Source organism: Camponotus vicinus, unplaced genomic scaffold, assembly GCF_025532165.1.
Source record: "Camponotus vicinus isolate PSW18456_S1 unplaced genomic scaffold, iyCamVici1.0 SCAF_9, whole genome shotgun sequence".
NCBI lineage: Eukaryota > Metazoa > Arthropoda > Insecta > Hymenoptera > Formicidae > Camponotus > Camponotus vicinus.
In genome coordinates this window covers 717,368-741,134 of record NW_028141981.1, presented here as the reverse complement: position 1 = coordinate 741,134, position 23,767 = coordinate 717,368, and the positions used below count along the sequence as shown (strand labels likewise).

Genomic DNA, 23,767 nt, shown 5'->3' with positions numbered 1-23,767 from the left:
GACCTTGGCGGCGCTGCGCGCGCAGGCGTAGGGATACAGGATTCGCGGAGAGGAAAGAGCCGGCTGGTCGCCAAGAGAGGAGCCTCCCTTCCCGTTCGCCCGTGAGCCAGCCGCGCGACCCCTTCGACTGGACACCGCGCCGCTATCCAGTTCCACCACGGCCGAGATACTCCGGGAAAGTGTTGGTTAAAGAGTGCTCGTTCACGTGACTCTGCTCATCGGCTACACGGCTTCCTACGGAAAATGGTAAATATCCGCCGGTCGCGCCGTCGCCGTCGCCTTTGCCATCGCCGTCGCCGTCGCCATCGCCATCGCCGTATTAAGACTATCATCCGGAGAGGATAGAGAGAGAAAGCGAGAGAGAGAGAACACGTCCGTAGACGCAAACGGCGACGCGAGACGACTCGGGCGAGGCCGCCTGCCCGGCACACGACGACTTTTTTGTGGTTATGGCCGCAGCAGACGCGCCGGTCGGCCATTTCTGGCCTCGTCGCTGGATACGCCTCGCTTTCTCGCCGACGCCGACCGGATGAATTTCGCGTCGTCGTGGCGTTTCGCGTACTCTTCCCTCCTCCCCGCCCGCTCTCTCTTGCTCTCTCTCTCTCTCTCTCTCTCCGCGTGCGGATTCCGCGACGGCAGGATCCGCCGTCGCGTTTCCAGGAAGCGTACGCATGATTCATTTCCACACGGCCGGCATGTCCGACCGCGACCGGCGATACGCGATTCTCGCGCGTCATCGCGCGAGAATCGCCGACGACTCGCGCTCGCTCTCTCCGTCTCTCCTTTTCTCTCGCGCAATCTCCGTCTCTGTCCTCCGCCTCTTTCCTTGCCTTTGCCTTTCCGAGCGGTGCGCCCGATCGTAATCGGCCCGACTCCGACCAAGTTCAATCTCTCGATGCGTAGCTACGCGGAGAGATACGTGCCTTACGCCATGATCGCTATTTGCGTTATCGGGACGTTCGCGTGATGGAAACTTTGCCGGCTGTTTTTATAAATATCGATTAGAGTTTACGGCTTACCTTCGTCTCCTTTCAATTCCGCCTTTTACGGAGAAACGAATCGCTCGAATCTCCATTTACCCCGACACGAGATAAGATATACATACATATATCATACACACATACATACATATATACACACATACACACAGTTCCAATTCTATGTTTATCAAAATTATTCCAAGATATTTTCAAACATCGCGACCAAGATTGCCTCAATGACAGAACATAAAAGGTAATGACTTGTCGCGAAGGAATGTCAATAATTCGATTCGTCACAACTATATAATCGTTAATGTCGCGTTTACAATATCCTGATGGACACAGACAGCTGAAGCGACAATATATTTATCCGCTCGTCCATTATCTTTCTATTATCGCGAAGAGAAGCTGCGCGACTGTTTGCACACCCGGTTTCGAGGATATCGCCTCGATATGCGTCAATCTCGGATTAATATTTATCGCACGATGTTTTATTACGAGGGTAGCTTCGATTTGAGCATTTTTTTTTATTTTGGCAAATTTATTTCTAAATGAATTGTGAGTTGAATTTATTTGTATATAATTGTCGTTTCTCCACAGTTGTTTTTTCTGGAAAAATTTAAAAAATCTAGATACGTTCGAATTTTTGTCAAAGTCTATTTATTAAATTAAATGCGAGATTACGCAAAATTGTTTTCATTAATCGGAAAACGAATAATTATGCATTGCGCAACAGGAACGTGAACACTGCTCACTCATTTTGACAAACGCTCGCTAGACGCCATTCGACGAATGACTACTGTACAGAGAGAGATAGAGAGAAAGAGAGAGAGAGAGAGAGAACTGTAGATACTTCCCTCCAAGCGTTGTTACTTGTGCGATTAGTAAACGCATCGTGTATAAATTCCGGTTTACATTTAAACTATTCTTAGAATTTTATAAGAATGCATTTGTAAAAGCAAAGACTTTCGGATAAAAATTTATTTAAATTTATTTTACGCATACATTTTCTTACAGAAAAAAATTTTAATCATGCGTGCGCTAAATATTAGATAATAAAATTCCGAGGAAAAAATTTCGAGGCATGATTTGAGAAACAAGAGTTGCAAAGTATCATTTCAAGATTGTAGATTCGCACTCGCTGTCGAGATCTGTCATCTTCGTTCATTCACGTAAAAAAAAAAAAGAGGAAACGTTACGTATTTCTTTCGGGCAGCGCTTTAAACCGTGTCATTCCTGATTATTTCTGTTCAAATCTATTTGTTCCTGTCCCACCCATGTGCTCACGTATTATTTTAATCATCTTCTTCAAAGTTATTACAAAAATTCACGACGAGATAACATCAATCCATTAACAGCAAGAGAGTTGAATTAAATTTATTTTTCTCGGTTGCATCATGTTGTATTTCCCGCATTTTTAATGAATATAATACATATGCAGATAAATGAGAGAAAAAGTTATATATATATAAAATATATATATATAATTTTTTCTCTCATATATATATATATATATATATATATATATATATCTTTTATATATATATATATATATATATATATATATATATATATATATATATATATAGATATAGATATATATATATATATATATATTCTTGCAGATATCAATTTCTATTGTCCCATCATTGTATTCCATCTGATCGTCTTATATTACTATAATCTACCTTTGATTCGCATCGCGATCTATGACAAATATCAATTTTTATTCTATCAAATTAATTTCATTTATGCCATATATGGACAGGAACCAGTATATAAAAATACACTACTATAAAACAAAGAAAATAATTCGACAAGAATTCCATTGATTAAAGATTTGTACTTGATAAAAGTTAATTTGTTTTTACCTTATTAAGTAATATTACACTATATTTTTTTTTTCAAGCTCGTTTAAAATTATCTTCTCAATGATAATGAATACCTGTTATCTCGTTATATCACTAATGCATCTATGACACATAGACCGAGATATTCTTTCGCATGTTTCTCTGTAAAATCAGATGTAGTAACCGTGACTGACGAGAGAAACAGGAAGAAAGAGTGGCAAAATAACGAGGCGAAAGATCGACGATAATGGAGCATCTCCTCGATGCGTATTGCGAAAAGCCGCAATATCGCGCATAAATACGTCGCGATGCTCGCGTTCCTTTATCAAAACCACTTGCGGCTCGCACGATATATAAATAAAACCATGACTCGCGCTCTGGAGAGACGTGCGCGCTATCGGATCACCGTCACGACCATGCGATCCCCCATCCGTGCGATTAAGCACGACCTTAACCCTCTCGCAAATATGCATCCTTTTGCCAACGATCCTCCTCCTCCTCCCACGTAAGAATTTACGTGTTCACAAAGCGATGACGCTACACGGCGCGTCACGTAACGCGGTAATGTCAAGCAAGGATCTATTTCCCCCGAGTACGCGACTCGAACGTTGGAAACAAAACTTTCCTTGTATCGGAATCTTATTGTAAACACGTGTTTCTGATGATAATAATTTTCTGTATTTCTTGAAATGTAAATAGTCGCATCGAGTCGCGTTTTACTTATGCAATTTATATAAATTTAATATTTTTTAGAAATTTATATATTTGTATAATTTTAATTTATAATTTATATAATTTTATAATTATATAATTTATATATTTATATATTTATAAATATATAATATAATATATTATATATTTTAATATATTATATATTATATATTTATATTAATATGAAAAGATGCTATGGGGGAATACATGTACTTAAACAAGGTAATAATAATTGATTTACTATCGATTTAAATTGACTTATTATTACTTGTAGATAAGATAGAGATTTATAAATATCCAAATTTATTTCACTTGAATAAAGATTTATTTTATATAAATTTATATAAAAATTTAAATATATAAATATTTAATTTTGTTTCATTAATACGTGATCAGTTTTCTCTAATTATCTGTTTTATTTTAATCATATTTTACACTTTTGCGCGTGTTCTTGGAAACGAGGAGAAAAACCGGCTCTCTTTTCAAAACTGTCCCCTTTTTCCGATCTGCTAACTCCCCTTTAGCGTCCCCTCGCGCCTCGAAGATGACAGTGAACTAGAAAGAAGAGCGATGCACACACACACACACATACACACAGAGAGAGAGAGAGAGAGAGCGCAGAGAGCGGTTCGTAGAGCGAAGAAAGAGAGAGGGAAAAATTCAATGAGCCTGTAAGGAGGTCGGTTATTTTCTTGCGGACTAGCGACTCTCGAAGTTCACTGACGTCTTTTACGTCCGGCAGCCGGTTAATTAACTTCTCTCGCCTTTATGACGGTCTTTCGCGAAAAGTGTAGTATTTATCGCGTCGTTCCTTGAAATGACGCGCGACTTTAAAACTTGATCGACGAAACATTTTTTTCTCTTTTATAAATTCCCAGATGCTCTACGCGAAAAATGCATATTCGCTCGACAATTTATTATTCGTCCAATCGATTCGTCTTAATTTTGTTAATTTTTATAGTTAAATTTGTTTCTTTTTTTTTCGCTTTTTCGTAAACCCAAGCATTTTCTAATTCTCATTTCAAATGCAGGAAGCGCAGCCGAAACGATGCAGATTCATTCTTCGAGACATTAGATCGAGTCCTTGGGTCAGCTAGGGATGAATCATCTTTCGTTTGACCTTGTGTGCGCCTAGTGTTTGAGAGGGGTACAACACGCCCCAGAAAGAGGGAGTTGCCCCCTCATCCCTTTAACCGGCATCCCTCGTCGCCGCCCTGTTAGGATATCGACCCAGAAGTTGCATCCTCCGCGTTTGCTGGCCGCTCTCCAACTGTCGCGTTTCTCGCAGAACCCTTTCTCGAAACTGATTCGAATCTTTTAATCGTGTAGAACGTTCGACGATACATTAATATTAGTCGGCTATGTTTTCGACGAAACCGAATATCATTTGACAATTAAATTGACAATTAAATTGATAATCTTATACAAATTATTCCTACATTTGAGTATAGCTTTTTAAAAATATTAGCTTAATGACAGTTATCTTAATGAAGTTTACTCATCTATAGACAAATGTCATATTTTCCAGAAAACGTAGGCATCATCCATATGATAGTCCAAACGATGTATTGTTTTTTCAAATTAAAATCAATTTAAAATCATCTTCATGCATCTACAAAAGTGAAAAAGTAATCTGTGTTGAAATAGTAAATCAAATTATTACGAAAAACCTCAAGAGGTGTGTATATATATGTATATATAATGTATATATAATGTATTCATAATTATTTATTTTTAAAAATAATTTTGAAATGTTTTTCTTGTAAAAGATTCAAAGAATTACAAAAGTATCTTTGGCCTATCGAAGATATTCCTCTCATTACCGATTGTATTTCATCAATTTCCATGGCGCGAAGAGGAAAGACGATCGGCTAAAAGTTGATGGCGCGCGCCACGTGCCCGAGAGCAGGGGATAACTTTAGAAGTGGATCGCCGGATCTCTTTTAGCATCGCGATTCGCGCGTGGGAAGAATTTATTTCGGTAGCGAATGTCCCCCACACGCGTATTTTGTACTCGCGAAATAAGCTTAAACGGTCCGACTGATAGGGCAACGCTAAATAGCGGCATATCGCATCGATGCGTGAAATGTCCTGCCGTCGATCTGGCACCAAATTATAATAAATTGAGATCAGACAAAATATATAGATTTTTCCCTAAATAAAAGATACCTTAAAATGCAAGATGATAGCTATATGGATTAATTAATGAGCCTTTTAGAAAACTGGAATAAGAACCAGTCACAGCTAAAAGCCACTGTAATCATCTACCTCGCTTTTTTCACCACCCAATAATTTATGTTCATCGATGTTTTACTAGGCATCTGGAGTAACAGTCGCAGACGTTTGCAAGACAACGTACGAAGAGATAAAGAAAGACAAAAAGCACCGATATGTGATCTTCTACATCAAAGACGAAAGACAGATAGATGTCGAAGTCATCGGACCTCGCGACGCGGCTTACGACGCCTTCCTCGAAGATCTGCAAAAAGGCGGCAGCGGAGAGTGCCGTTATGGCCTGTTCGATTTTGAATATACCCATCAATGTCAGGGTACTTCCGAGGTAATCACATCATTGATATATTTTATTCTCTGTAATATATTAAAAAAAAAAACGTAGAAATCGTAGAAATCATTCTGCAAAAATATGTTATTTGTTTTCCAAATTTCAAGTCAATTCTCTTGGAAATGAAACTTGTACGGAAAAATTGTATTCCATTTTCAACTTATTTTTGCAAAAGTGGAATCATTTCAATTGTACATTTCCTGATTCACTCTGTAGTAACAAAACTCTTTGTTAATCGAAAAAATGTTCTTGGAAATATATCATTTTATGTTATTCTTCTTTTACAGGCATCCAAGAAACAGAAACTATTCTTAATGTCGTGGTGTCCCGACACGGCCAAGGTTAAGAAGAAGATGTTGTACTCGAGTTCCTTTGACGCTCTGAAAAAGTCGCTGGTCGGTGTGCAAAAGTACATACAGGCGACGGATCTATCGGAGGCCTCCGAGGAGGCTGTCGAGGAGAAACTTCGAGCTACCGACAGGAATTAGGAGTATTCCAATAAATCCCAAAACCTATTACGAGATAAGAGAAAGAAAATCAAGTGGAATACGATACATTGTGAATTAACTTCCCAGAAACAAACAAAAAGAAAAAAAGGAAAAAAAAAGAAAAACAGTACTGCTCTATACTGTCGTTGCATCGAGGGTTCACATTTTTACACATTTTTCACTTTTAAAGGAGACCGATTATCAAGTATTTTGCGCTACATATGTTAGTCACCAGGGGAATGTAAGCATTATTAATAGCAAAAATGAACAGGAATGAGAAAAGAAGGATAAACAAGGGGACATCCCTTTTCATACCGCGGATGTTGTGTGAATCTGTCTGATATAATATTAATATTATACTATTATTATATAATTATAAGGTAATTGTACAAGAATACAAAACAATTTACAACCAGTCAAGCGATAAGAATGAAATTATTATACTTTTTTTCTCACAGACTGTATAACATTTAAATTAAATTCATTTCATTATGACTTCTCGCTATTTCCTGTTAACATAACCCATTACATTTCCGATATTTCCGCGCACGAAACCGAAATAGACTGGAAGAGATGTGATAAAAGGAAATAAAATACGAAAAAAATAAACTGATAATGCAGATTTCATTCTCTTTATGTCGCTCACAGAGACAGATTCTGCACAAGGTAAAATCCTTCCAACTCATTCAACTGACGGTATGACTAGTGTTTCAAATGGTAAAAAAGTAGATTCTCTTCCGAAATATGTAACAGAATTTATCGACGAATTCAGCTTGTTTGCAAATATTAATTAAAATCCTGTTAATATTTCTTTGAATCACCTTAGTCATGTAAGTTATTCGTGATTAAATTTCAAGGTGAGATAAAAAGGAGATAAAAATTATATATGTAAAATATTTTTACATATTATTTTTAAGAATGTAATCACGGTAATTACACATGAAAGGTGCAGCAATATTTTCATTAATGAGGATGACTTATCGATACAACGCAATCAGCATGCGCGACTGGCAACTTTCACAAATAATCATATCACATAAATTACAACAGTCCGTTTTATATTTTTCTCGCATTTTGTACAAACATTTAAAATGTGCCGTCAAATGATATGATTAAAGTACATGACATACTTAATATCAATAATAATGTTTTCACTCGATAATATATTGATCCATTTGCATCCGTTGCCAAAGGATAGTGTTGCGACATGGATGCGAGTTGTATACCTATAAACAAATATCGATTATGTATAATAACTTTTATTTGATTATTTTATTTCTCTTAAGATTTCTTTTTTCATTACTATCTGAAGAAACAAGTAATTTTTAACGCTAAGAAAGATTTAAATTAAATCGTGATATTTACCTGCTATCCTATTCTCTTGATCGCCATCAGCCTCGAAATTTTCGCTGGAATCGACGGCTACAAAATGAAGCGTAATATATTTTCATGTGCGATCCGAGTTTTTTCTTTGTCATGATCGTGCGCGAAAAAGTAAAAGAGAAAGAGCGACTTATCTTTATTACTTACAAGCTCCTTCGGTGTGGAAGCGCAGTATCGCTGAAGGATGACTCCATCCATGGTGAGTTCTGGACAAAACGACTGCCTCGTAATGGGTCGCCGCATCCAAGCCTGTCAAATTGAAGGCACGAACATGCACCACCGGGCTGGCAACGTCGTTGTCACCGGGTATATGCAGTCTGCGCCATTTATCGTTAGTATCCTTCTACGGTATAAAAATAGTCACATAACAGTTGCTGTGTGAGAAATAGAGTTGCTCTCAAGGAAATGACAAACATTAAAGGTAATATGAAAACCTACTCAAATACTTTGTTATTTCAAACTAATATAGCTCGGGGTCATTATAAAAAAAATGTCCAACTAAAAAAAGAATCATCCCCTCGCTAGTTTATCATGAGGGAAGCAACCCATACCTTTCTTATAATATTCCAACATTGTATTTTGCATTTTTTCTCTCTCTCCCTCTTTGCCCTTTATTCATAAAACTAATTAAAATAAGAAACTACAGATTTCGCGATCGATATCGTTACGTGATAGGAAATTCTAATAAAATAGCGTCATCAAGACGTTGCCTTTAATTCAATTATTTCTTCATGATCACCCTTGCATGTACGGCAGCCATCAAAATCGTAACGCGAACAACGCACGAATCCACGAAATGAATCCCATGTTGCCTCATTTCAGAAAGATACAAGACGAGATTTCATTCACCTTATGTCGACTTTCTTGAGGTTTCCTCGCGAGAGATCGTATCATTATTAATTTATGATTTCGAGCTATTTTTAAAACAAAGTCTTACCTTATATTTACGAAACCAGAATTGATATTCGATGATGGGATAGTAACTGTCGACCTCCCAGATGAAATTATACGATGTGCTTGACGTGCTGCGCGACTCTTTCTTAAAGATCGCCTGATTCGCAATCCCCGATAGCTCGATAATCTTTTCCGTGAATCCCAGAGAATTTGAAGCTCTGCAGAGATAGGAACCATAATCGCTTTCATTTACATTCCTGATCACTAGACTGTGATCGTTTCCAATGTCGTATTTCACTATTCGCGATGTGTACTTCAATGTTTCATTTTTGAAATACCAATCAACCTAAAAAAATTGAAATTATAACATTAGTTTTTATTAAGCATCGTTTTAAGAAGCTATTGCTAATCAATAATGTTGGATCGATTATCGAATGTTGCGATAATATAATGCTTCTGATTCGTTCTTTCCTTCTTTTTACGAAAAAATAAAAAAAAGATACCATAAGTCACGTTCTCTACGAATCGATTTGTCACGTGCGACTGGCTTTAAGGGATCACAGTGAGAAATTGCTTGGCAGGCGAGGCGGTTTCATTTAGTTACTGAGCGTGAAGAACTCGTTGAAATCTAAAAGACGATTCCCAGGACGCAGGAAAATATTTTGTATTTGTATTGAGCATCGAGGTCCAATCGCCAAAACCGTATCGTATATCGTTCGATTCATATGATGTAAAAGAGACAGAATTCTAATAAGCTTTTATAAGAATTCTTGTTTTCGAAGCGCGGAATTTATCTTTACGATATGCGCAAGATCTGCAGGATCTCCCTTTTTCATCTCTTAAAATAGTTTAGGGTTTAATGAGGGTGCCGAGATTATTCGACCGAGACGACTAATCGTGTGGACGGAATTTTTCGTTGGCCTTGCTCAAGGGAGGCGAATCATCTATTTATTTTTCAGAAATAAATTCCTCTCGCAGGGTTATCTCGATTCATCTATCTTATTCTAATTCCAGGATATCTACTCCTTGGGAAAACATGGAAAATCTGGAATTCTTAGGAAATTCTTATGGAATTTTGTTGGAAAATTTGGAAAATTAAAAAAGAATATTCTTTACTTTTATATTGTAAGCAATTGGCAAATAAAGTGTTTAAAATATATATATTTATAAATATATATTTATCTCTATTTATATATTCAGTGTTTTAAATATTGAATATGTTATACATATTCTTTATTGTAATTTTTACTGATGAAGAAATGAAAATATGCAAATGAAAAATATTTATCTTGCGAAAGTTGTTGAACTTTTATCAGTACATTTGCAAATCTAATACTTGAAATTTAAATAGCTCTATATTTTTCTTTCATATGAATGAAAAACATTACAAAAAAAAAATATGTACAGTAAGAAAATTTATTTTAGAAAGTCGCATTACACAAAATATCTTTAAAATATTCTCTTTATCTGAAATTTTGAATAAAAATACCTGAAAGATCAGGGAATTTTTCTTATGATATTTGAGTAGACATCCGGAATTTTTATCGATATTTAAGGGGTGCGTTTTAAAAGCGGCAGCACATCGCTCGCGCGTAGGAGTCTCCGATATAAACCCTTCTTCCACGCTTGCAAAGTCAATTAAAAGTCCGACTGCGAATCGTGCCGCGGGTACTCGCGCAGGATGTCGCGTTAAATCGTTATTCGAACTATTAATTAACGAGACGACAGTCATGACAGCTCATGGAGAGAGACATTAGTCTTACCTTCGCCTCGGGCCAGGCGGTCACCGTGCAATCTAGCTGTATTCGTATTCCCGGATACGCGTGCACCCATGGCTTCTTCACGTAGATCTCCGGCTTGTCTGCACATCGATTTCCATATAGATATTTAATACAAAATATTAAAAGATCATTAGATCAAAGATTGCGGAATAATGTTTCAATCTTTTGATATTTACTTGAATTAATTATATGTACATCATTTAATTCGATAAAAAAATTGCGTTATATTTGAAGCGTGTTTTTGAAACGCGCACGTAAGACTTGTTTTGATATCGCGAATTGTTAATACAGGTCACGAAGATGGTCGATTAATGTCTGCAAAACACTCGCAAATGTACATATGTACATACGTATGAACATAATTGACTCGCTCATGCGTTTGATTGGAATACCAAAGGGGCAATCTATAGCAATTTCTTAACTTAATTATGCTTAGCTATGTAACGCGGAGGATAGTGCGTCTGATTTACATGATCGTTTCAATTGTAATTAAAGTCACAACTAATCGCACATTTAATACAATTCTGTAAAGCTATTATAATAACTTTTATAATGACGAGAAATGAAGAGATATAGGAAATTTAAAAATTATAGAGAAAGAACAAAAAAATATTTCAAAAATTGTAAAAAGAAAGACATTACAAAGTTCGTTGTAAAGGAAGATATAAACGCGACTCACATCTAATACGTAGGTCTATATGCGCAATGGCGGGATCGCTGACTTCATTAGTGGCGACGCAGGTATACCTGCCAGAAAGATTTCGATTTTCAGCATGAAAACTCAATTGCGATCTGACATCCAATAATGGGATTTCTCCGTCCTGGAAAGAAGAAAAAGGAGAAGAAACACGAGATGCACATTGCTCTTTATCACAGAGCATACATGCAATCCACTTTAATTTAATTGACTTATTGTTCGATCGCGCGAAGCATCTCTATTTTTTGGTACGTTTTCTTTCTCCCTTTCTCTCTACATCCGTCAAGCATCTTCACCGCACTTGAGCGCGAATCGTCTAATATCATTGGCATGGTATATCGAATAAGCCAGGGGGAGAATATCGATTTACCTTCGTCCTCCAACTTATGATGGGAGTCGGTACACCCTTCGCTACGCATTGCATGTACACCGTCTCTCCCAGATTGACCTCTAGCTCGCCGGACGCCGGTATAGTCTCCACGCTTGGTGGATCTGAACGAGTAGAGCGAGAAAGGACAAATAAACTCACCATATATATTTAAAGCAACTTTACGTTTACATATACTCGTGCGAAATCCAGATCTTTGCTTGGACAGAGTCGCAGGTGAAGGAATCAAATGGGGAAACGATTCTGGATAAGCTCCGAAAGAAGATAGATGGATTCGGAATAGACGGAAACGGATCCTTTCAACGCGCCGATTCGTATAGAAGAAGAAGTATTCTTTCGGGACCTTATACTCTAGAGAGGACGCTTATCTCGGCATACATCTGTGACCGCTACTATGATCGTACTCACACAATACTTCGAGTTTGTGTAGTTGCGTAACGTGTCCCCAGGGAGTCGGCCGGATCACCTGGCACACATATTGGCCGCTATCCTCCCGTTGCACGTTTAGAACCTGTAGGCTACCATTTTGATACATGGTGATTCTTTCAGGCGACGGTCGGTTCCGCTCGCCGCTCTCGGCCAAAATGGTCCCCTCTCGCCACCACTTCATCCTAGTTTGTGCGCCTACGGGCAGAAATAACAAGCTTTTCCGCACGCTCGAACGAATCCCGTCATTCCAAAAAGCCGACATTCGAACTCGACACACTTTGCACGGTTATTATTTGCTAACGAGGAAGAAGACGGTTCGCGAAGGAGAAAGTTTGTACCTTCAGCTCTCGAGCAATGATAGATTAATGCACCGAAGAAGAAAAGGACAGAAACACATGCATGCAAAAATAAATAAATATTTGCCTTAATAAAGCGATGCTTCAACAAGACTTATGACGAATCATTCATAATGCTTTCGGCGAAACGAAACACATAGCGATAAGTGGAACTGAAAATATTCCCCTTTCCCGTTACTTTATCCCGATTTCGTACGCTCGTATAGGTAGAAATAACGATGTTCAAAAAACAAAATGGCAAAAAACGAAATATGTTATCGCGAGACTGAGATTGCAGTTTAAATGTAGCATGTGTCGAGCAATATTTGCGAATGGTAATAATTCCATCCTACTGTGTATACATGCACAGTAAAAAATAAAATGTTAATTATAACATTTTTCACATGTCCCAGAAAGTCCACTCTAAATTTTAAGTTAAAATAACTCATCCGTCGTATGTTACTTATCGACAAACTACAAATGTTAAATAATTGACACAATACTTTACATTTATTTTTGTTATCAATAAACTTTAAGTGTATTGTAAAAATAACATACAAATTAATTAAAAATTACATCAAGAAATGGTTACAATAACTCGTAAGAAATGTTGAGAACATTAACATATAATAGTAATTATTTTACTTAAATTATTTGTAATAGAAACATTTGATTTTAGTAAATTTGATTATTTCGTATGTCAAAGTTTAAGATTATTTCAAGATTTACTTTAATTTTTCTTAGAATGTTAAACTGACTTTGGGACATGTTGATTGTTTAAAATGATTATGTTAAAAATATGTTAAAAATACTCAAAATAATATTCCGTTTCTAAGAGACATATACAAAGTGTTAAGTTATGAAGTTGACATAAATGTAACATATGAAAACGTTATAAAAATAATAACATAATAAGTCATATGTTAATTTTACATTAAAGTACTAATCAAAACGCGGTAATACAAGAAAATTTCAACATAGTGACGCACAATTTTTTACTGTGTGTGTGTGTATACGTGTGTAGAGGTGACGAGATGAAAACTCTGATGCCAGACGGGAAACAAGTATATCAATCATTTCGAGAAAAGACAAAAAGACGCAAGATATAATCGATCGTTAATAATATACCCTGATCTTCCACGTAACAGGGCAACAAAACCGTGTCGTTCTCATAGGTTTTTACCGTCGTCGGGTAGCTTTGGAAGTCGTGGTTCACCGTAGCCTGCGTCCCTGCAAAAAACAAATGCATACAACATGTAGATGCGAACGCAAATATACATCATCATAATCATAATCATCAATCATCAATCATAACACAATGAAAACTAATCGGCGTTTAACGACACTGTTCGCATCGTGAAATATTCACTCTGTTTCTCCTACTTTTTCCTTCCTTTTTCATAAAAATGCTCGGATTATTTCGCGTCGCGTGCGTGACCATGCGAAATTTCTTTCGAGTATGCACGCGCAAAAGTCCTCTCTCTTCTTATCTGATCGATTATACTATATGCCGCATAACGCAACCTTCGCTTACGCTGTGCGAAAACAAAACTACGGTGCGCGATTATGCCCTCGCTCACGCACCCGCGGAAACTTGGGGGCGAAACGGAATCGATTGCCAAAGTTGCGTGCGCCCGAGCGAACGAGCGATAAGGCGCAATTTTATGTATATGCTCCCGACTCGAGCGAGTGCTTTTCCTTCCCAAAGAGAATCGATTCGCACATACGGAAATACGGCTACAATTATGCCGCCTTATGTGCGGGAGATATTTCAGTCCGATTACGGTACTGTTTCGATTACGAGAAACTAGGTTGCTCGGAGTGTATGTCCTTTTTATCTCGCAACGATTATCTAAAGTGAGAAAACAATAAAGTGAATCAATCATTCGTAAATGACGCGCGAGACCATTTTGCGAGGAAGGAAACCTTTTAAGAAATTAATTTTTTTTTTCTATCTCACATCTCTCTTAAACATACCTATTACCCATTGATATCCCTCTCCGCGTATAAATTTGATGAGTAAATTCTCGTATTTCTAATAATTTGCATGAGTCAGCGAAAAATGATCAAGGTGGTTGAAACAAAAAAAGAAATGCACAGTCTAATTTCTCTCTCTTAGAATTCTTTCGAAACTTCCTTATTTTGATTCGAGCATAAATGTCGATGCTCGGAAAAATGATAAAACGTGACAGTCTCGAAATTTATAAGGTTTCAAAATTCTGACAATTTTTCCTCTCTAAAACCAATGTTGTTTCCATTTCGAGACGATACGAATCTTATAAAATCCCAATGCACACTTATATTTGCTATAATACATTTCGCGTACGTTACCTATCATAAAGATGTAAAATATCCAAACAAAGCGTAGCATTCTTCTTGGTAATTACACACGCGTTAACACGAATATAAAAGATTTGTATCGAAATTACACCAACAAATATTCAGTTCTTTTTCTCAGACGTGATCTCTTCGGTCTTTCACGAGACACTGATCTCGTTTTCAAGATGTGATTCGTGTCCTGTACGATCTGTAACACACATACACACATATCATCTCTAATAATGTAATTATGACCAGTTGCCCGCTGCACGACTTAAAGAGGTACTCATGTCACAAACAATCGACCAAAATCAACTAATCTCTGATTAATAAAATTTCATTTTCGCAATAATTGAAATATTCATATCTTTGTGTAGCAATTAACTGATTGATAATTAAGTTTAAAAAATGACTAATGATTATTTTTAAAGAATAGAAGATAAGAAATAAATAAATAAATTTCACGCGAATAAATAAATTGCACGCATATATATAAGAGTTAAATTTAAGTTAATTTTATTTTAAATATTTTTAACAAAGAAATTGAAGGAATCTTATGGAGATTTTGGGCTATATTTTACGCTGACTGGCGCTTTCTCAGATGAAGATGCAAATTGAATTGAGAACCACCGTCTTATTCTATCGCAAAGCCGCTGCTGCTATAGGGGCAGAGGGTGTCCACCCACGAACACCAAAGGCATTCTTCTATAATTTGTTCAATTTACGCATGAACACGCACCGTGTATAGAGCCATTCGCCAGAGTTATCCGTTAGACCGTTAATCCAATAAGCGATTCGCCACTCCGACTCTTCTTAGATCATTGCGACATCTTCCTTACGTTCCCCCTCTTCTTTAGGAATATATTCTAAACAAAAAAACAGAGAAAAATGAAAGTAAATCGATCGCTACAAATAATTTTATTATTCTTATATTTTAAGTTTTAATCATTTCTATTATTGTATACTTAATTTCAACTTTAATTTACATATCTGATGTTATTTCATATAAATAAAAGAAATATTGCACATTCTCATCCCCATTATTATCGAATTATTTTCCGAGCAACCTATTTATCGTCGCAAGTAGCAATATACGGTTAACATTTTATCGGTGGCTTTCAACTTTTTTCGACTGTCGATGAGGATACCTATTTACAATTCAAAAATCGGTGTACTTTATACAACGCCACGAAACTTTTCTGCATAAACGAGCTAATCTTTTTACAGGTGTCTGTCGTCTCAGATTTATTCGATCAACTTTGACTTTCCTCGCTTGCAAATGAGAGGAGCGGACTGAGAGATGGTGGCTCGCCGCATAAATAATCATATTGTGGTACATTTATGTGCGTGTGCACATCAATAATAAATATTGCATACATCATATATATTTACATACATATTTACAATTTTATTCGACATATTTTTCAAGCATTGTATTATTTCGGGTAGATGAGATTTTGCGTAACTAATAAAGGGTTTAAAAAAATATATAAGACGATAGAGTGTATTGTACATTGTCGATCCTTACGAATGGCCAGGTCTCTTAGTTTCAAACAGGAGCAAAGGACAAAAGAGAGAGGACCTAGAAGGATAGAGAAGCCGCGGGAGAGAAAGATAATCCTCCTCGAGCTGCGCGCGCGCGTAGTCGTGCAAATCTATGTGAATATACTTAATCCAAGTCGAGATGAAGGCTCTCTAAAATGGTTCTCAATTATCTGACGCATCCATTAAAGCGCCGACGAAAATCCTCTTAAATGGATTTTTAAAGGAATCCTGACAGGATCGAGCCAAGAGCTTTCGGCGAGATCTGCGTCGTGACGGATCGTCGATATATTTTTCGCTCGTCAGAGCCTTTCTTGATTCGCGCTTATTTACCCATATTTATGTTGCAAATACTTTCAAGTATCGCGTTGAAGTTTTATCGTGATTTATTCGAGCAAAAATCTCTCGCAAAGTATATAGGACGTTACGAAAGAATAGGTTTAGGATTTATAGACTGGATAGTGCTCGACGCGAATAAAAAATTGAGTAAAAAATATTTGATGAATATAGAACCAAAAAATCAATCTTATTAGGATTTAAAGGTCATTTTCAGCTTTGATAAACTAAGTGTTTCGCTCCCTTTTATTTAAATAATATGAATAATTGTAAAATTAATTCGTTAGTGGTATTTTCTTTATATATCTTTCATATATAGTTTATTTTTTTTGCTCGCAGATGCGCTTGAGAAAAATAAAATAAAGCGATATTCGATCTATACATCTCTTTCGAAAAATATTAAAAATTAGGAATATATGGGACGATTCGAAAAACTAAAAGGGGACAATGATCGTCGACAAGCTAATTTTTCCATCGCCATTCACAGACGAAGAAAGAAAGTATATAGCAGTCGTGTATTCACGCAGCACCAGCTAAAAAGTTGCTACTTAATTGGCACTAATTCACCGAAGCACCGGTCTCGTTGTTCTGACGATCGCGCCTTTCTCCTCGGTTAAATTGTGTTTACGGAGGTCTCGTAAAGGGATATCTACCGTTCGTGAACGGAAGTGAGAAAGATCGCGGTTAGTATTTTTCTTGAAAATTTTATTTCTCGCACTCATCGTTAATCACATATCTCATTTTTTCATTCCTTTAAAAAATCGAAAAAAAAATGTTAATGAAATAAAAATAAATTTATATATATTTATATTTTACACATATATAATTTTATTTAATAATTAGTTGTATAAAATCTATCTGCGTTATTCAAGCGAATATCTATCTTTATAGTTATAATATTAACGGATTATTGGATTTTTATAAGTAAGACATTTGTGGGATATTTGAGGTAATCCTAGTCTTGAAGCCTGAGGGGAGAGAGATGTGGCTTATTTGACGAGATAGGGGAGAAATTCGTCGCTGGCATAAACATGAGACACGACCCAAGTCGAGATCTTCGGATATATCCGGGAGAATGATGATTAGTTCAAGACGTAATTTACAGTCGCAAGAGATCCAGATTGGCGCGGGTCTTCCGGGAAATGTTGGAGTAGATTAAGGGCAAAGGTATTGACCAACAATTATGGTTATCTGTAAGTTTACCCTAGTTTTGGAGTCGCTTAGACATTCCGGGATTGGATCGTGCGGATTCAAAGACGAATTATCGAGCTTTTACTTATATAGGTAATACTGCAAATTACAAGACTAATCTTCTATTTAACGAGAGCAAAAAATTACAAGACGTGATACAAAAGTTCACCGATGCTTTTATTTTTATTTCTCGCTCTTTCGTTTCTTTCATTCGTTTCTCTCACTCTTGATTCAATCGATGATTACGTTGATGGAATATAATCGCGAATCAAAAAATGAACATGAGCGACATAATTATTTTCTCTCTCTTGATGCTATCAATTTTAGAATAATATAAATGGAATCTTGTGCAAAACAAAAAAAAGTTGAGATTAGCGGAAAGGAAGGACTGGTTCATTCGGTTTAACTCGGTATCATTCAGTTTATGGTTATTTATTTTCTTTTATATATAAATGTACATGTCATAATTTGACAGTTACATATATATATCGCAAAAGAGACAAATAGCTGTGAGTTGAATGATACAGAATAGACCGACATATGTCTGTAGTCCTTTTTTTCCCTTAATATCAAGCCTTCTCTTGTCCTGATTGACAGTATGTCGTTTATATATCTTTTATCGATGCTTGACGCAGTTTGATGTCGAGCGATTTCATCGTTTCAGGTCAAACTGGTAGTTTGGAATAATTGGTGGCGCATCGTAAATTGTGTTATACATGTGTACCATGACGGACTGAGCAAACCGCGTTAACCCCAAAATGCCTAATTTTGTGTTATATCAATATTAGAGAGAGAGAAAGATAGAAATAGAAAAAGAGAGAGTTTGCGTTTCATTATTTTCATTAAAGCTCGCGCTTAACATCGTTGTCCCAATAATATAAATTGCATTCCCTTGCATTCCACTATTGTTTTATCATTTTTTTTCACAAATAAAGAGAAACTTTTATAATAGCATAACAACCAAATGCATAACACATAAGGCTTATAATTACGAAATATGTTTTTCTTTGAACCGCCTGTATTATTAATTTTACGAGTATTATTATATTCGCGCACGCATGTTTAATTCCTCGACAAGATAAACTTTTTTAACCTTTATTTAATCCAATTTATTTAAACAAAGATAAAAAAAATGATGAAAAAATGATTTTAACTAATTTCCCACTCACTTATAAGTCTCTTAAGTAAAGTTAAAGATATATCGATAATTGTAGAGTACATATTTCGTATTGCACGATTTTATTGTGAAATTTTTTCTCCAGGATGGAATTTTAACGGAGCGCATGTGGCTAGCGGCGAAATCCAATTACCAAGAATACTGTAACAATTTCGGAAAACAATTTGGCTTCAGAAGGTCCACAAAATTACAACTTTTTCCTTATTTCCCGTAAATATTCCGTGTGTATTCCGCGGTTAGTTATCATCGATTCTTCGCGAGCACTCGCGATTACTCCTCGAGGGAGCGGTTTTCCTTTAACAACGATTCTATTTTCTCTCATTACGAGAGATTACATTATATCTACAAGCGGTATACATGGTTACCCTTTCATTCGCAAAAGTGGGTCAATTTGATTGATTTGTAACTGCACGATAACTTCATCTTGCAAATTTAAAGTCAAATACATAATACTGCGAGCGCCCTGTGAAAACTAATGAAAAAAAAAAGAATCTCGTTAGCCCCCGAACATCGTGTTTCCTTTGAGAAAGCGCGTACATACAACTCACGACGAATCGGTGAGATTCGAATGTGGTCTGTGGCTGAATTTTTCGAGAAGGTATGTTTACACGACGAATTGCCTTGTCGCGGCAAATAAGTAAAAAGGTGGAAAAAGGGAAAGCCAAAGAGAAAGAGAAAAATAGAGACAGAGATAAAAAGGGAGCCACGCTTTTGAAATAGAAAATCAAGAGGATGGATCGAAGTGAAAGACGAGGAATTGTGTGTTCTGCATTGTTGAAAATGTGTTGAAATTTTGCGAAAGAGAGAAAAAGAGAGAGAGAGATGGAGAATAAATATATAAAATCCGAATGGAGAGATATACAACGTAAAGCAAATTGCGATTGTGAGAAATTACATGATGATAAAATATGCCGGAATACCTAAATATGCAGGAAAAGCATTCGGATATTATTTCTGTGTCGCAATAAATGCAATATTCTCTATGTAAATAAATCCATTATTTCAATACGCATATCTGTCATTTTCGAAAAAAAACATTTACTCATCATCGGTCATTTTACAATACGCTTACATTTATTTATATGTATAATTAATTATACCAACAAGAAAAGTGTTTTATAAATAAGAAATGTATATGTATACGTATACTTTCTATACTATATTTATTTTATTTATTATATATATAAATAAATATTTAATAATTTATATGAAAAATTTCTCTATTTAATATGTTTATTTATTTAATATTTTATTTAATATTTTCACCGGTAAGGACATAAATGATCCAAGATGATTTTTATGAAGCTGAAGGATCAGTCGAACTCGTTTGCGGTTTTTCACCCGTATCGACATCACGTTTTAGAATCGGAGCTGAGATTGCGGAGTGCGAAAGTAACGCGAGCAGAATCTGCGGCCAAGGTCATATATGGCCAATGAGATAATTTGTGGCATGTAGCAGGAATGGTCGATAACCACCCCCTGCCTGCCGACGTTCTCTCGGGCGCAATTCGAACGTATTCGCGTTCACTAATTAATACCAGATGACCGTTTAATATATTTTGAGGCTTGGCTATTTACCTTCCGCGCGCCCTCATCTCGTTCCATCGAGCGATTAGCGATGAAAAGATAATTTCAAAAATACACCTTCTCATAATAATTCTAATCAATAACGCGAATAAAACTCGTAGGTTGTATCACACGTAAAAATAGAAGAATCATTGAATGGATTTATTATCATCAGGAATAATGTTTCTTTATTTTTAATTAATAGTACCAAAGGAAATGGAATCCTCTAGTGACGCAATACGCGAGATAGATGTATATACACACATTTTCGTTGAGAAATAAGATAACCGTGAAGACACGTCAGCGAATATCTTTGTCATGCCGCTTATCCTCCGCATGTTAATGATGTTCGTAAAGCAACATGCGTCGCTGTAGTGTCATCGCAACGAAATAGCGTAATGTAATCCGCTGGAGGCGGTTGTAATCTACAAACCAATACTTACACAGAGCTCTGGAATTGTAATAATAACAATAATAATACGCCGAGGGCGTATTCTAGGAATCCATCCTTCGTTAAGTCCGTATTACGATATTATTCCTAAACAATGTCTCTGGCAAGATTGTGGCACAGAGTTATTCAAAGATCTCGTTACGTATTTTTATGGCGTGCATATGCAAATCTTCCGACAGTTACGATTCGTGTATAATAAACCCGATATATTCCCGTATAAAATAAACCCTCCGCATTGTGTTCTACGTGAGTGCGCGACGTTATAAAGTCTAGAAAAGGATCACACCCCCGCGAGAGGGTCGCACGAGACCGACGAGAAAAAAGGGATCCCTGCGATAAGCCGCGACGTGAAACCGGAATTTACGGGCCTATAATTTTCCGCGAGAGAGACCAAAGGAGCCGCGTTTGTAATCCGTTTAGGGTCGGCTCGCAGTGTCGTATGTGCCAGCCGTTCGCCGCAGAAACTAACGATTTCTCAACGACGACAGAATCATTAAAGAGGCAGTTAAGAGTTGTCACGAACATACGAACGGTAGTTTGCGATAGGTCGGTTAACGTGTAACCGCTGTTCATGCAGTCGAGTAGAGTCTCTCTTGAGAGGAAAAATCATTTTTAAAAACACGCCCATCGTTTTCTATGAAAGATTAAATAGTTGCGCCAAATATGTCATTCATTTAGTTTACTCTAATTTGTTTAATGTTGGAAGATAAATATATAGTCTCGTATACTGCAATAATTTATTGCGTCTCCGAAGGAAAATTATCCCCGATGCGTTATTCGAGATACTCGAGAGTCCTGTCCCCATAAATCGTTGCCGGGGATGATGATTCTTTTACGGGACCCTTCGACAAATTGAATCGTCCGGTGATCGTACCTAAGTGACCATTGTCAGGAAGTAATTTGAGAAGGCACTATCGATCGTACCAAGAATGGAAGCTACGTATTCCCGATGCTCGGCTTGAAGAGCGTTCACCATTCTTGGCACGATTCTTAGGAAGTCTGTAATTTTTTAAAAAAATTTCGATCGTTGTTTGATGCACACGTAGCAGCCAGACTGACCAGGAAGCGGAATGGAAAAGTTAGTCGAGCCCATCAAGCATCACGGCTATTTTACGACCATCGTATGGCCATACTATCCTTTATTCAAGAATTGCTTCGTCAGTATCGGCGAAACCCCCTTTATCTGCTTCTCCCTCCGGGCTTTAAACCGCAGATGCGCGGATCATGTATCATGTAACGTATGGACGGGAATGTATCCTGGATCTACTATTCCAGCGCCTTCTCGAATTCTACATAAAGGGTTTGTAAGCAAGCATCGACGGAAAATTTATGAGAGGCCGTATCGTTTGTCTCGCAAGTTTTTAATTTCCAGCATTAAGTATCTCGAGACGAAGGGGAGGAGGGGCAAGCTTTAAATTTAATTTCTATTAAGACTCTGGCTCACTCTACTATAATCTACCTGTCACACGAAGGAACGACGAAGGAGGATGTAAGAAAGAGGCTGCAAAGCTTGCAAGTGGCGAGGAGCTGTGAGGGTAAATGGAAAAATGCAATGTCGGAGAAGAATCTGAAAAGGAACAAGTTAATAAAAAGTGCAATTACAACAGAACAGTGTCGCAAACAGGATCGCTCGACAAGCGACTCGCTGAGCAAACTCTCGACTCTCTCTCGTCCTTTCGATTATATGTTTGCGGCCAAAAATCGCAATGTTGCAGTCCCATATACACTCAATATTTCAGCATTACCAGCCCAAACTAAATTCGATATTAGCAAAATCCAACAATTTCGAATAATAATCAAATAATTTGGCAATCGTGCCGCTGCGAGCGACGGCGACAACGCGACCAGTAACTGCTTGTTGTCAATTTGTGTAATTGTATAATGGAGATATGGATACTGTCGCATGCACACGCTCTATGATTCAATGTTGAATGCGTGTATCGTGCCGAGAATATAACGCCAACGCAGATGCAAGGATTTACCGCTAATAGAACTGCAGTTGATTGTTGTCGCAAAAAACTGCGTGCACTTTAAAAAAAAAATTACAAAATTATGTGAATAATAAATGTAAAAATACACAATAAATAATGGAAATGTCATACATTTTTATCGTGTTTTTGTGCAATTTTACACTTATTATTCATGTAATTTTGCAATTTTTTTGCGCATTTAAATTTGTCTCTGCATAAAAATTATATATGTATAATTACACACATACGTACACACACACATTTTTTATTAATTCTTTATAAGGATGATATTGTATTAATACGATTTTCCAATTTATGTATTTCTAAGGATTTTACCGATCCAAAATATAGTGCTTTTCAAAATTAAATTTTCCTTTGACATCCTGAAGCCAAATAGTTGTCGTAAGAAATGATGGAAGAACTTTTCGCGAGCTTCAAAGACTTTTTATAATCATACGCGAATAAAGTCATATGCAGCATCATGTTTAGCGGTATGCGCTGCAAAAATTACGTAAATTTGCTCGAGTTTTAACTTGAAAGGTTCTAACTTGATTCAAATTTTCGAGTTCTAACTCGAAAGGTAATAATGTCGCCAAAAGTTTATCGGGACGAAATGGAAAAAAGTGGCTTGTGCGGCACGCGCTTTGCGAAAATATCGCCGACGTACAATATTATCGAGATGCAACGACGTCAATTAAGGTTTCGAAATTGCATTA

The 23,767-nt window shown here is 36.7% G+C and overlaps 2 protein-coding genes across 5 annotated transcripts in view; one reads left to right on the top strand and one right to left on the bottom strand.

Annotated features, from left to right (window-relative positions):
* Positions 1–50: 50 nt before the first annotated feature.
* Tsr (Cofilin/actin-depolymerizing factor homolog tsr) lies at positions 51–7,214 on the top strand. Its single transcript, XM_083108978.1, has 3 exons — positions 51–246; positions 5,859–6,101; positions 6,392–7,214. The coding sequence occupies exons 1-3, from the start codon at positions 244–246 to the stop codon at positions 6,590–6,592; spliced, it is 447 nt and encodes a 148-aa protein (XP_082965104.1). The 5' UTR covers positions 51–243; the 3' UTR covers positions 6,593–7,214.
* A 415-nt stretch (positions 7,215–7,629) lies between these two features.
* Positions 7,630–23,767, bottom strand: part of LOC145977190 (limbic system-associated membrane protein) — a 36,470-nt gene continuing 20,332 nt past the window's right edge. For 2 of the 4 annotated variants that reach the window (XM_083108965.1, XM_083108966.1), the window contains 11 exons: positions 15,558–15,684; positions 14,831–15,026; positions 13,628–13,729; positions 12,144–12,359; positions 11,718–11,839; positions 11,330–11,471; positions 10,633–10,730; positions 8,913–9,215; positions 8,123–8,318; positions 7,958–8,014; positions 7,630–7,818 (listed from right to left, as the gene is read on the bottom strand). In XM_083108965.1, coding sequence (XP_082965091.1) covers positions 7,679–7,818; positions 7,958–8,014; positions 8,123–8,318; positions 8,913–9,215; positions 10,633–10,730; positions 11,330–11,471; positions 11,718–11,839; positions 12,144–12,359; positions 13,628–13,729; positions 14,831–14,870 — 1,416 coding nt within the window. In that variant the 5' untranslated portion in view covers positions 14,871–15,026; positions 15,558–15,684 and the 3' untranslated portion in view covers positions 7,630–7,678. Of the gene's footprint in view, positions 7,819–7,957; positions 8,015–8,122; positions 8,319–8,912; positions 9,216–10,632; positions 10,731–11,329; positions 11,472–11,717; positions 11,840–12,143; positions 12,360–13,627; positions 13,730–14,830; positions 15,027–15,557; positions 15,685–21,073; positions 21,521–23,767 lie in introns of those variants that run through there. The other 2 variants (XM_083108967.1, XM_083108968.1) reach the window with 2 other exon arrangements.